The sequence below is a fragment of the Epinephelus moara genome, chromosome 9, assembly GCF_006386435.1.
Source record: "Epinephelus moara isolate mb chromosome 9, YSFRI_EMoa_1.0, whole genome shotgun sequence".
Lineage (NCBI taxonomy): Eukaryota > Metazoa > Chordata > Actinopteri > Perciformes > Serranidae > Epinephelus > Epinephelus moara.
The window spans coordinates 18,421,437-18,433,550 of NC_065514.1; the positions used below are offsets into that span (position 1 = coordinate 18,421,437).

General features: G+C 40.6%; 1 protein-coding gene across 4 annotated transcripts in view; it reads right to left on the minus strand.

The window, feature by feature from the left end:
• Positions 1-1,591: 1,591 nt before the first annotated feature.
• rc3h2 (ring finger and CCCH-type domains 2) overlaps positions 1,592-12,114 on the minus strand; it is a 33,773-nt gene continuing 23,250 nt past the window's right edge. For 3 of the 4 annotated variants that reach the window (XM_050053550.1, XM_050053552.1, XM_050053549.1), the window contains exons 14-20: positions 11,090-11,227; positions 9,961-10,149; positions 9,617-9,866; positions 8,491-8,575; positions 7,628-7,835; positions 7,300-7,463; positions 1,592-7,187 (exon numbers count right to left, since the gene is read on the minus strand). In XM_050053550.1, the coding sequence (XP_049909507.1) occupies positions 7,052-7,187; positions 7,300-7,463; positions 7,628-7,835; positions 8,491-8,575; positions 9,617-9,866; positions 9,961-10,149; positions 11,090-11,227 (1,170 nt within the window). In that variant the 3' untranslated portion in view covers positions 1,592-7,051. The remainder of the gene's footprint in view (positions 7,188-7,299; positions 7,464-7,627; positions 7,836-8,490; positions 8,576-9,616; positions 9,867-9,960; positions 10,150-11,089; positions 11,228-12,114) is intronic. The other variant, XM_050053553.1, reaches the window with a different exon arrangement.

Sequence of the window (12,114 nt, forward strand, 5' to 3'; positions counted from 1 at the left end):
GTGCAGTGCCCTACAGCCACCCAGGTCAGAGCGGTCTCCCGACGGCACCCCCATCGGGAGACCAGGAACAACTCTGTGTGGTAGGCCCCCATGAGGAAACACACTGGAGCTAAAAGCTGAGGGACTAAAACAGTAAGATAGGATAAAAGGTATAAAAAGAACCAAATAAACAAAAAGCTATTTAGCTCATAAAATTGAGTTAGTAGCTAGGTAAGAATAATCTAAAACAGAGACATAAAATGCATCACAACTAAAACCTATAGGCTAACTAAAAATAACAAAAGATAAAGGTTAAATGAGATAAGAACGTAAAAAGACGAAGGGTAAGAATATAAAAAATAAATAAAAAATAGATAATAGATAGATAAATCGGTTATAAGAGGAATTTAAAATAGATAAATAAAGAGATCAGTTAAAAGCCTGATTAAAAAGATGTGTCTTGAGCCTCTTTAAAAAAAAAAAAAACACTAATAAACCCAAGTCACTGCAGTGGAGAGAAAGCTGCTCACACACATATATGTACATATACTCACAAAGTTAGGTATTAGCAGATTGCTGAAGGACAGTTAAACACTGACTCTAGAGACCACTCATTTAATACCCTCTCTGATTTTTCCCCAGTGAGTTTTACAGATTTTTAGCACCCCCTTGTGTTTTGTTAATCCTCGTTTTCCTGATTAGATTTAAATACTACGCTTTAGGTCTCATACAGTGTCTCTCTGACCAGGAAATCCAGGAGTCATGAGTAAATGTGAATAAAGTGTATGAGTGATAAGCTGCTGCAATTTTTACATAATTAGTGACATGGTTTCGGTATCTATGTAGTTCAGAGGTGCTCCAAATTTTGATGACTAAGCGAATTTGCATGTGCATGTGATTGAAGGACGCATGGGAAAAGTGAAGTTACAGGTTGTCCATTAAAATTGCTAACTTTAGCTAACAGCACTAGCATTGATGACGGAGCCTTACTACCTTGTCACTGCAGTAAGATGCCACTGAGGTTGCTGGGTTTAAACTAATCTGACAGCATCCAATCAAGCTGCAGGAGAGAACCATCAAGAGTCCAACCATTAAAGTTGGAAAAAATAATACTAAAGATAATTTCATTTATGTATAAAACCTTTGCGGTGCTCAACAAAAAACAAATTACAGTGTGCAATACATGTGGGTCAAAAATTAAAGATGGAGACGCAGCAACTTCCAACAAACTTATTACATTACATTTAACAAAGAGCGCAATTTAGGACTTACAGGACTTGAAACTCAAAGTTTAGGACTTGGGACTTGACATGGGACTTGTCTGTCTTGACTTGGGACTCGAGTGCAAAGACCTCAGGCTTATTTATGACTTGCATAACAAGTCAAAGTATTTAAATGTACCGTGACTGATTAAAATCAAATGCATTATTTTATTTCATGCTTGAAGGCTGCACAAAATGTTCCTGAGGACGGCCACTGGCCCACCAGCCTTACTTTGAGCAACATTGATGGAATTAATCATTTCAAAAGGGTAAAATCACATCACAGTTGCCTTTCAAAAGCCCAAGAGAAAACTCACTGGTGAATGTGAATAATGATGACAGGATTCACAAGGAAACATCATTTCTTGTTGGTTTATTGTGGCATGCAATTTCATGTGCTGAAATCTTCCTTTTAATAATTCCATCTCTCAGTGCAACACAGAAGCAGTATGCTGCTCGGCCAAGCTGTCTGTAAGTCAGAGTAATACAGATGAACGAGCCAGAAAATGCACAGAAGAATCAATCAGTCAGTCAAACAATACTCAAACAGTTGCATCAGTCATCAAAAGCACAAAAATCATCATCATCATGACTCCAGTCCTGCATTACCGTACAGTAAGTAAAAGGGAAACCTTTCACAATGTGATATTTCCAAGGAAATAAATGGAATACGTAACAGTATTATTCATTATGGGGACATTTTAGATATGCTGTCTCTTAAGGAGTTTATTTTCCTCATTCTGAAACATTACACAACTGCCCCAATGATTTAAACATTTAAATATATCTAATTATCACAGGTTGTATAAATGAGCGTCTATACTATAAGTCCATCTAATGATGGTGCCAGACTGTATACAATGACGGATGTGTACCATCTCTTAATAGTTCATTTACATTTCAATCGAACAATAGATTCGCAAATAAAATGTCTAATACAGACATGAATAGTCAGAAAACATCAGTTCATATGTTTAACAATCAACAAACAGGCTTTTTTCCCATAGAATATAGAATAATGAGACACTTTCTTTGTCTAATAAAAAAATCTCCAAACAGTTTCAGCAAATTCTCAAATTCAAAACAAAGAAGCTGACTTAGAATATACCGAGGAGGAAAAAATACCACAACAACAACCAAATGTGGTAATAACAATAATAGTCATAATAATATAATCTCTATCAAACAAGAATTAATTTTCATGAGCAAACAAGTAAAATGCTGCAAGCAAACTTCAGCACTTGAACGTGGCCACACAGTGGGCATGTGCAGAACTCTTACAGCGCTGGGTGTGTTGTATCACAACTACAGAATCATCAATACTCCTCCGCCATCACAAGAGGGACTATATCGCATGCATGACGCAGGATGCAGGGTACGATGGGGTGAAGGAAAAGTTGCGGGGGCGGCAGAGCGCACCCACTGGCAGTGATGGGGTGGGAATTAGTGCAGTGCGATTAGCCACTACAGCGGTGCTCTATAGACACTTTAAAGGAAACAGGGAGTATCACTTTGACATTGGGTCAATACTCACAATACTGTTTTTACATACAGTAGTGCCCAGCCCTTTCCCATGGGAACAGGAATAGCAAAGCTAATATTGATACTGAGACGCAAAAGAAAACACTGGCAAAAGTAAACACTGGCAAACAATAAAATCTCTAACCCATGTATGCTTTGGGTGAAAGGGTCGGTTATCAGCAAGTGAAATCCAGGTAAACACTTCCACAGAATATCTAAGTGATGAATATAGAAAAGTAGCTGAGCAACTTAAGTCTTCCCTGAGCGATTCAGACAGACAAGGATCTAGCCTCCTCTAATGGAACAAAGCAGAACTGCACGAGAAGTATCTCACTCCTCGGCTCGACTGTGCCTCTCCCCCTCCTCACGTAGTTTACAGTCAAGGAATATGAAAAGCCGTAGGAAAATTGCAGGGATTGATTGTACTGTACTGTACACAACATGGCACTTACATGACTTCAAAGGTGAAGTTGTAAACAGATGCAGAGCAACAGTAGGTAGCTGAGCTAATGTCATGACTCGGAGCAGCAAAATCCCTGTGCCACCTCGAACCTTTCTCAGCTCAGAAACAAATCCCACAAAACAGAGTTTTCTACATTGTATTACACGCTCCCAGCATGTGTTGGGTGGAGAGAAACCTCCCAAAAAGGTCACCAGTCCATTATTTCATTGTTTTAACTTGAAACTCAATAAGCAATCCTCACACGTGCAGCCACTCTGGCATCCTCTAAAATGGGATTTAATGTATAATCTGAGAGAAACATTTCCGAAAAGGTGCAGTAGCTTAGGTGAGAGGAAATGAAAGAGGAAGCTGGAAAGATTCAAATATTACTCCGCCCTCCTCTTCTCATTCTACATAAATCTCATAAGATTTAGATTAGGGTGTAAACAGACTTTAAATCCTACAAATCCAAAATGGGTTAATGTGTTCACGCTGTTTATTAAAGTTATCAAGATGAAGCCACACATGACAGGATGCCTCATATCTATAAAAGGCAGTGAGGCAAGGCTGGACTACATGGAAATCAAAACCATACTGCACAAAATAACAGTGAACTAGACAGTGTACTGATGGCGGCGCATTGGACGGCCGGCGAACACAGAGAAACGTTAGACGAGACCGATCAGTTTTGTCTCCGTGATGCAAAATATAGCAAACAAAAACAAGAGTAACAAAGATCCTGATACAAAATACCCCGACGAACAACTTCACAGAAGTCAGCAATGCGTAAAACAAAAGAAACTGAAACTTTTTAAAAAGTCAAACAAAGATACGGCGTGACGAAACACAAGAAGTGGTGTCCCTCACTTTTTTGTAGGCTTCAAGCTTGAAATGCATGACCTCTGAATATTAGTTACATAGATATGACAGGACTGGAAAGCACAGAAAAATGCCATGAGCTTACAAAAATGTGATTTCCAGTTTACATGAATGATAACGCATGTGAAACAGGACAGGAGTCCGTCAACAGGCATGAATAAAAGTCATTGTAGAGAGCCAACTGTTTAGGTCTGTACAACACCAAGGAGAGAAAGGCCACTGTATTGCATGTTGGTGTCGAATGTGTGTGAATTACAGCTTGTGTTCACGTGTGTGTGTGTGTGTGTGTGTGTGTGTGTGTGTGTAAGATAGGGCAGTGAGTTTGTTCCTAACTTACAGTCAGCAGGATTAAATGCCAGGACTACTACAGGCACACAGAGATGAAACAATAGTTTTTAAGAGTGATTGTGGGTTCATGTGGCTTGTATAGAAATCTACTGAATTAGCTCCATCTGCAGCTGAAAATATGATTTCAGAATTTTGTAGAATTAGTTATGCAGTGTGAGGAGTATGGTGTGGATCACAGAAAAGTTTACACACATCTTTATTTTGTTGTCATCCTCCTGGCCTCTACTGATCATTTGTCCCCCAGTGATTAAGGATCATTTAAAAACTTAGTTTATGACTGTGTGATTGTGTTCTGTGATCTCATGACAGCCGAAGGAATTTGGAGATCAACATATGACTCATAGAAGATAAGAGCTTGTTTGGGTATCAGCATAGTGAAGACCTCTGTTTTCAGCACTTTTTTGAAAATTTCTTGCAGGGTTTGAGTTCCCTGCCCATTTTTCCTCTCAGTATTATAACATTTATCTCTTGATTTTTTTAGGGAGCATTTGTGAAAATACTTTAAAGGGTAACTTCAGCATTTTTCAACCTGGATCCTACTTTCCCATGTTTTAGTGTCCAAGTGACTGATGGAGACAACAATTTTTGAAACTGGTCAAGTATTGACAGAGACCCTTGTAGCTGCCAAACAGGCTGCAATGTAATCAATTGGGGCATTTGTGCACTGTCAATTTATGTCCACTCAAAGTGCTTGTTTTTGCCACTGACAGGCTCAGATTATTATTCTAACTGTCAGACAACATTATGGAAAGGGTCACTGAAGACTAAGATCCTTTTTGTTTATCAAAAAACAGCCCTGAAATCACCATCGCCAAACCCACCAGACCCCATTTAAAAAAACAGTAATTTTAGTATGTACAGAGTCAGCATATGTTCACATCTAACTGGGTGAATTTAGGGTTTATTTAAACAAAACCAGAGTGTGGTGATTGTTGGGACAGTAGAAACACACACCAAAATGTTTTTTAGTTGTATTTTGTTTCTGTCAACTTTGAATGGAGTGTGTTTTACAATAATAAAATGTGTGGTTTTTTTTAATGGAATCTGGTGGGTTTGGCGATAGCAAAGTTGGGCTGTTTCTGCTTAAATAAAAAAGATCTTACTCTTTAACAAAAAGGTCTATCTCTGTAGGAATCCTTTCTGTAATGCCCAGTTCAGCGACGAGACAAAACCGTTTTAGAACTTTGCAGAGAAAAGTTGCAGTTCTGAGATCAGCTCAAGCCAGCTGATGGTGTCACCTGCAACTCAGCAACTCAACTGCAGCTGGTCAAAGAAGTACAAATTATGTTCACCAACAAAATAAGCTTGAAAAGCTGGAAATCAGAACCGAAGTACAGAGAGTTGTTGCATAGAGATGATACTCCATCTTATCTAGTTGCATTGGTGTGAACCAGCAGGTTTTTAGAACATTACAAAACGGCACATTGCAAGTAGCTGCACATTCGTCTTGTCACAAATGTTTGGTCTGAACTGGGCGTCATGTTGTCAGAAATTTACATCAACAATCTGAGCCTGTCAGTGGCAAAAACAGACACTTTGAGTGGACGTACACTGACGATGCACAATTGCCCATTTACGTTACATTGCAGCCTGGTAAGTGACTGCCAGCTGCAGCGCTCTCACTCAGTACTGGACCAGTTTTGAAAACTGTTGTTCTCATTAGTCGCTTAGACACAAAAACATGGGAAAATATGATTCAGGCTGAAAAAAAAAATGAAGTTACCCTTTAAGATGTAAAGAGACAGCAAGACATGAGAAATAATCATCAGATATTCACAAGGTAGCAAAAAGGTTAAAAAAGTGATAAATAATGTTACTGTTTTGCTGACGTCTTTTTGGAAAGCTGAGTGTCTCTAAACCAGCTGTTCGAGAGCAAATTATACTCATAATAGTAAATTATACTCATTACATTATAAGAAAAATACTTACTGTAGCAAGAACTCACTAGCCTAGGTACACAATGACAGGATTTGGTAGGAAATTTAGTATAAAAATGTTGGGATCTCAGTCCCTGCTGTCAATCCACGCTACATATAAAAAATTAAGAATAGTTAAAGCAAAACATCAACAGAATTCCTATAGTAAAGTTAAAAAGTGGCATGAAAACTGGCACCTACTGTAGAGGCTTCTGCTTTCTGTCAAACCATTAGTCTTTGTCCGCCAAGTTAAATAACAACAAAGTAGATGATGTGTAAACCTCTTGCGTACAATGTCATGTGAAGTGAGCAACCATGTGGTGAAGATGCTATGAGATCTCCAGCCTTTCTCCTAAATGTCACCAGGATTCAAACTGCAAACATGGACACAAGTTCAGCATCTACTGTAAGGGCAAACTGGTCATGTGCCTTACTGGGCATAAACAGTAATATCACTAAATTCTCTGTGGAGCTGTACATTGGTGAAAATCACCACCGAGGAGGCAGGACAATGTGTTTTCTCTTGCCCCTGACGATGTGGCGCAGCATACACTGTTAACCCATATCTGTCAAGTTTTATTTAGGCATATGATTGACATATATGAAGGCTGGAATTAAATGGTTTTCCCTTTAACCAGGCTCTGGTTGCAGGCAAGCGACTCAGCTCTAGCTCGGCGCAGGTCAGTGTCTGACTTTGTGTCCCCTTAGCTTCCATTGAGCAGCATCTCTGTCCCGGGCGTGTCAGGACGAGCATCCCCCAGGCGAGGAGGTCCAGTCCGCAGGACAAGCTTGCCGACGGCCAGGCCTCCTGAGACCAACCCTCCAGGAGACAGAGACTTCCTGGAAAGAGAGGAAGGAAGGAAGAATGTAATGAAAGAGGCAAATCAAAGTCAAGTGAAAGATGACTGACTGAGGATGATCCTGTGAGACATCCGTTACCATGGTAAATCACCTGAAGGCCATCTTTTTCAGCAGGTGAGCATCCATCTTTTCTGACGAAGGACCCTCTGTTTGGGAGTGCTCCTCCACGGGAGAAGCAAGGAGGGGAGAAGAGCAGGGTGGTGGGAGGAGGTGGGAAGCATCCTGAGACTGTGGGGTGGCCAGGTCTAAAGACTCCTGGGAGCCAAAGACAATTAAAAGAAGATGATTAGGAGGTTCGATGGCACTGGAAAGCATTAAGTCCTTCACTCCAAATGTTCGCACTGAAATTGGACAATTCCAAGCTTCAAAACAGACACAATCAGACAACACTGTGGTGTGATTTACATAATCATACCAACCTGAGACTTGATCTCCTGGTGGTCTGAATCTTCCATGTCAAGAGCGCACAGTTCCAGCTCAATGTCTCGATCTGGGTCTGGTTCGCTGTCGGCATGGCCTCGATCCCGGCTGTAGGCGGCCTGACGGGCTTGCAGATCAGTCACAATTTTCTCTCCACTGCTTAGTGATGTGCGACGACCATGAAGCTCTGATGCACAAAGGTGCTCACTAAAACACACACAGACACAAAGAGTTTTTAATATAGTTCATAGATATTGTAAATTCTCTTGGTATCAGTATCTTCAGTAGAAATTATTATTATTACATTCTGCATGAATGGCCTGGTAATTGGACACAACACTGCAAAAATTAATATGTTCATTAAAGTCATGTCATTATGTTGGAAAATATTTCGTGCATTGGAGACATCCACGCAGAGGGCTTTCCTGACTTCGTTTCTTGGCTGCCAAGTGGGGTTTTTACCGACCAGCTAGCAGCACTATTTTTAGTCTGACCACAGAGAGGAAACGACTGCAGCACAATGAGATAGGAGAGAGGTATGAGAGAGGATGAGTGGGAGAAAACGTGTTAAGAACAATCAGGATTGAACTTCCACGTGTGCCCCAGGGGGTTTAAACAGAGAGAAATCTAAGCAATGCTGTGAAATTGCCTTAATCATTTTCACATCTTTTTTTTCTCTCGTAGCAGGTTGTGAAATTAAACATTTGGATTGTTTCCTGTTTAATTCTCACGTCTTTGCATGTGGACTTTGTCTGTTTCCCTATAGCTCAACAACATGTAAGACCTGGAGGACAATAAGGAAGGAGGGAAGGAAGGAAGGAAGGCAGGAGGAAAGGAAGGAGGAAAATAGGATGCATTGTACCTCTCTAGGAAACTGGAGTGGCTGGAAGAGTCTGATCCTCTGGAGCTCCATCTGTAGTCACTGTGATCCAAGTGGTGGTTGTAATCTTTACAGGAAATACAAAGAAAGAAAATGTCACTGATGGAGACAAAGTCAATCTTATAATAATATAAATTAAATATGTATCACATTTTATGCATACGTATATTAAATACAGTTTTAAAGGACAGATGAAGGACAGTAAATACTAAAACTGCTGTCAACTTATGTCAAATTCATAAAAAAAAGATTTTGTTTTTCTTGCATGCTTCTGGTGAACCATGACTACAAAAACTGAAAAAGTTCTTGATGAATTGAAGTCATGAGCAGCCGCGATTAACAACAGCAAAACTATATCAAAACATCCGTTTACAAACTCTCACACAGCAGTATAATCCAAGTCTCATTTATCCAGGCGTATACTCAGTAGTTCCCAAACAGAGAGCCCTTTCCAACGGGAAACTAAAGTGCAAGTAAAACTTAATCAATGCTCTCTTCAAAGCCAGACTCCATTGACAGAAACAGCAATTTTACCTTGCTGAACACAGGAGCTGCTGGTCTACCGTTGCCTTGATTGGTTTTGTTTTTAATTATTATTTTATTACTATTGTGTGACTTCAGTGTTTTAAAGGGACAGTTTGGATTTACCAAGGTCACAAAACAACACAAACAAACTACCAATTGAGGCAGTGGCGGACCAGCAGCTCCTGTGTTCAGCGAGGTAAAATTACTGTTTTTGACAATGGAGTCTGGCTCTAAAGACGGCATGCATAAGTTATGCTTCTAGTTAGGTCCCCCATCAGAAAGGGCTGTCTGTTTGGGAAGTACTGAGCATACAACTGGATTAATGAGACTTGGATGATAGTGCATGAGTTGTGTGAGAGTTTGTAAATGGATGTTTTGATGTAGTTTTGCTTTTTTGGATTTTTTTTTTAACCACAAATTCACATCTTCACAAATTCAAGGTAACAAGTAGTAACTACGTGACATATAAATGGTCGTTTTAGGGTGATGCATTCCTTTATATAAAATAAATAAAGCCAAATAAGAAACAAAGAACATCATCATGTTGACATTTGAATAATTAAAGACTTTAATGACTCCTAACCTTTAAAGTTGATGGGTGTGGTGTTGGCGCTGCCCTGGCAGGCTGTAGCTTGGATAGGGTCGGTGGTGTGGTAGCCTGTGCGAGATGCCCTGGATATGGCGCCCCACTTGGAGATAATGGGCCCCTCGCTAAAGGGAATGATCGGATCCTCGTCTTTTAAGCGCCGGTAGTGATCTAATGAATGCAGCCATCGCTTCCCGACACCACTACCGCTTACGCCTCCGCTCCCACCTCCGTTACTGTCCAGCTCCTGCACGACAAAAACATGGACTCTGTTAGAACACATCCATACACTGCCACAGTGATATTAAAATAAATGTCTTCAGCTGTGTGTCTGCGCCTACTTGTGGACGTGTGAAGAGTCTCACCGAGTGCTCTGAGCAGGAGTGAGCCGAGGTGTGCGCGAGCGTTTCGGGTTCAAAGGGGCTGAGGCAGGGGCCGATGGTGCCACAGGACCACGGAGAGTAGTGTGCTAAGCTTTCCTCGCCTCTGAACCTGCACCCCACACACTGGCCTCCGCTGCTCTCCACATGCTGAAAAAGAGGACATTAAAAAATTATGCACACTTTTGCACACTCCACCAGCTCTCTGGGTGGGGTTTGCATGTTCTCCTCATGCCCGCATGGATTTTCTTCCAGGTGCTTTAATTTTCTCCAAACACATGCAGATTATGTGAAGACTAAACTGCCCAAAGGTGTGACTGTGAGTGTGTATGGTTGCTAATGTCACACGTGAACTGAATATTAAGCATAAGGTGTAAGTTTTAAGCTCATTCACCTTGCAGCAGCCTCGGTTGCTTGCTAATTTGAATTTATGCTCTCACCGCCAGCGCTGACATGCTGCCACTTTGCTGCCATCGCTGTGGCAAGCACTGGACATCATTAACTAGAAATCGCCAGTCTTTTCACCCATGGCTTTGCTTGCTTGTGCTTGTTATGCAGAGGCATCAAAATTAAATCGAGATCAGCGTGCAAACACTTTAAAAGTCCTCGCGGTTTCTCTAATCAGCGCTCAATTTTAAAGCGGATGCCTTCACGAAAACATATCTGACGTGCCGTTAAACAAAGCTTTACTCAGCTGAAAGCCTGAGTCACTGCTTGTTAAAGTCTCTCCTCTCGCTTTCTCTCTCTCTCTCTCACACACACACACACACACCCACACATGCACACACGCCACAATTGTGCATTGCTATGATATCTCCCTCCACAGTTGCTAAGCAACTATCTCCCACTTAAATAGCATTGGGCACAGGCGAAGCGCAAGCTTTTGGGATAGGAATTAAATCCTACATATTTTAAAAATGGTATTATACACAAGCAATTTATTACTCCCACTCTCAGGTGGCTGCACTGACACTATTAACAAACTGGTCGTGGCAGCATTTTAATTGTCGCCGTCACGCCTATAAATGTCCTCAACAATGCTCCGTGTGTTTGTGTGTACAGTGTGTTGTCTCTGTTATTTGCTCGCTACCTCGGTTCCAAAATCGATGGTGAAGATGGGGGAGGACTGGGAGGGCCTGTTGGCGTTGTGATGGTGGTGATGATGAGCCCACTGCTCTTGCTTCCTTCTGAACAGATCCTCATAGCCTAGAGGAACACGGCCATAATCCTGACGAGGAAGCGTTCGACAAGACGGGAAGAGTGAGAAAGAGAAAAGAGAACAGATATATTAATATAATAGTAATAATAATAATAATATGTTTAAACATCTTAATTAGTACAATGTAGTGTAGTCACAATACTGAAATTTCTAACTTTGTTCAATGCCTTTAAAAATATTGATATTCTAAACCTTTTCCAAATCCACAGGAAAAAATACCACTGAGGAAAAGGCTTTAACATGACAACAATGACTTTTCTTTTCTTGGTTACTAGCAGAGACTAGAAAGTGCAGCTAGTACCAGTATATCAGTACTGTGGAAGATGAGTATTGACACTGTCTCAAATTATCAAAATCAGCATGATTCAATAATATCTTTGACAACACTGACACAATGTTAACAGGTAGTAAACACTAATGACTAAAGCCATGAATGACAACTGGTGAGTGCCAGTTGGAGCCAAAGCTGACTGCTGGCAAACACATTACTAATAACATTACTAATTAAATACTTTTGAGTTTGAATCAGATCTGTAATCAGTCCTCCATCTTTAGAGCCACGCCCCCTTTTTTAATAAGCGTGGCTGACAGTGAGATGTAATAAGAAAGCACAAGGCAAATTTCAGTCAGTATTTAAAGAGTTTTTAAAGTAAACAAGATGTTTCAGTATTTAAAGAGTTTTTAAAGTAAACAAGATGTTATATTACTTTCATATATATATATATATATATATCTTACTATATAATGACGAAAACTCTGTCTGTCTGTGGGTGTGGGTGTGGGTGTGTGTGTGTGTGTGTGGGTGTGTGTGTGTGTGTGTGTCTGTTCCACGTTTTTCTCCTCACTGACTTGGTCAATCCATGTGAAATTTGGCACAGTGGTAGAGGGTCATGGGA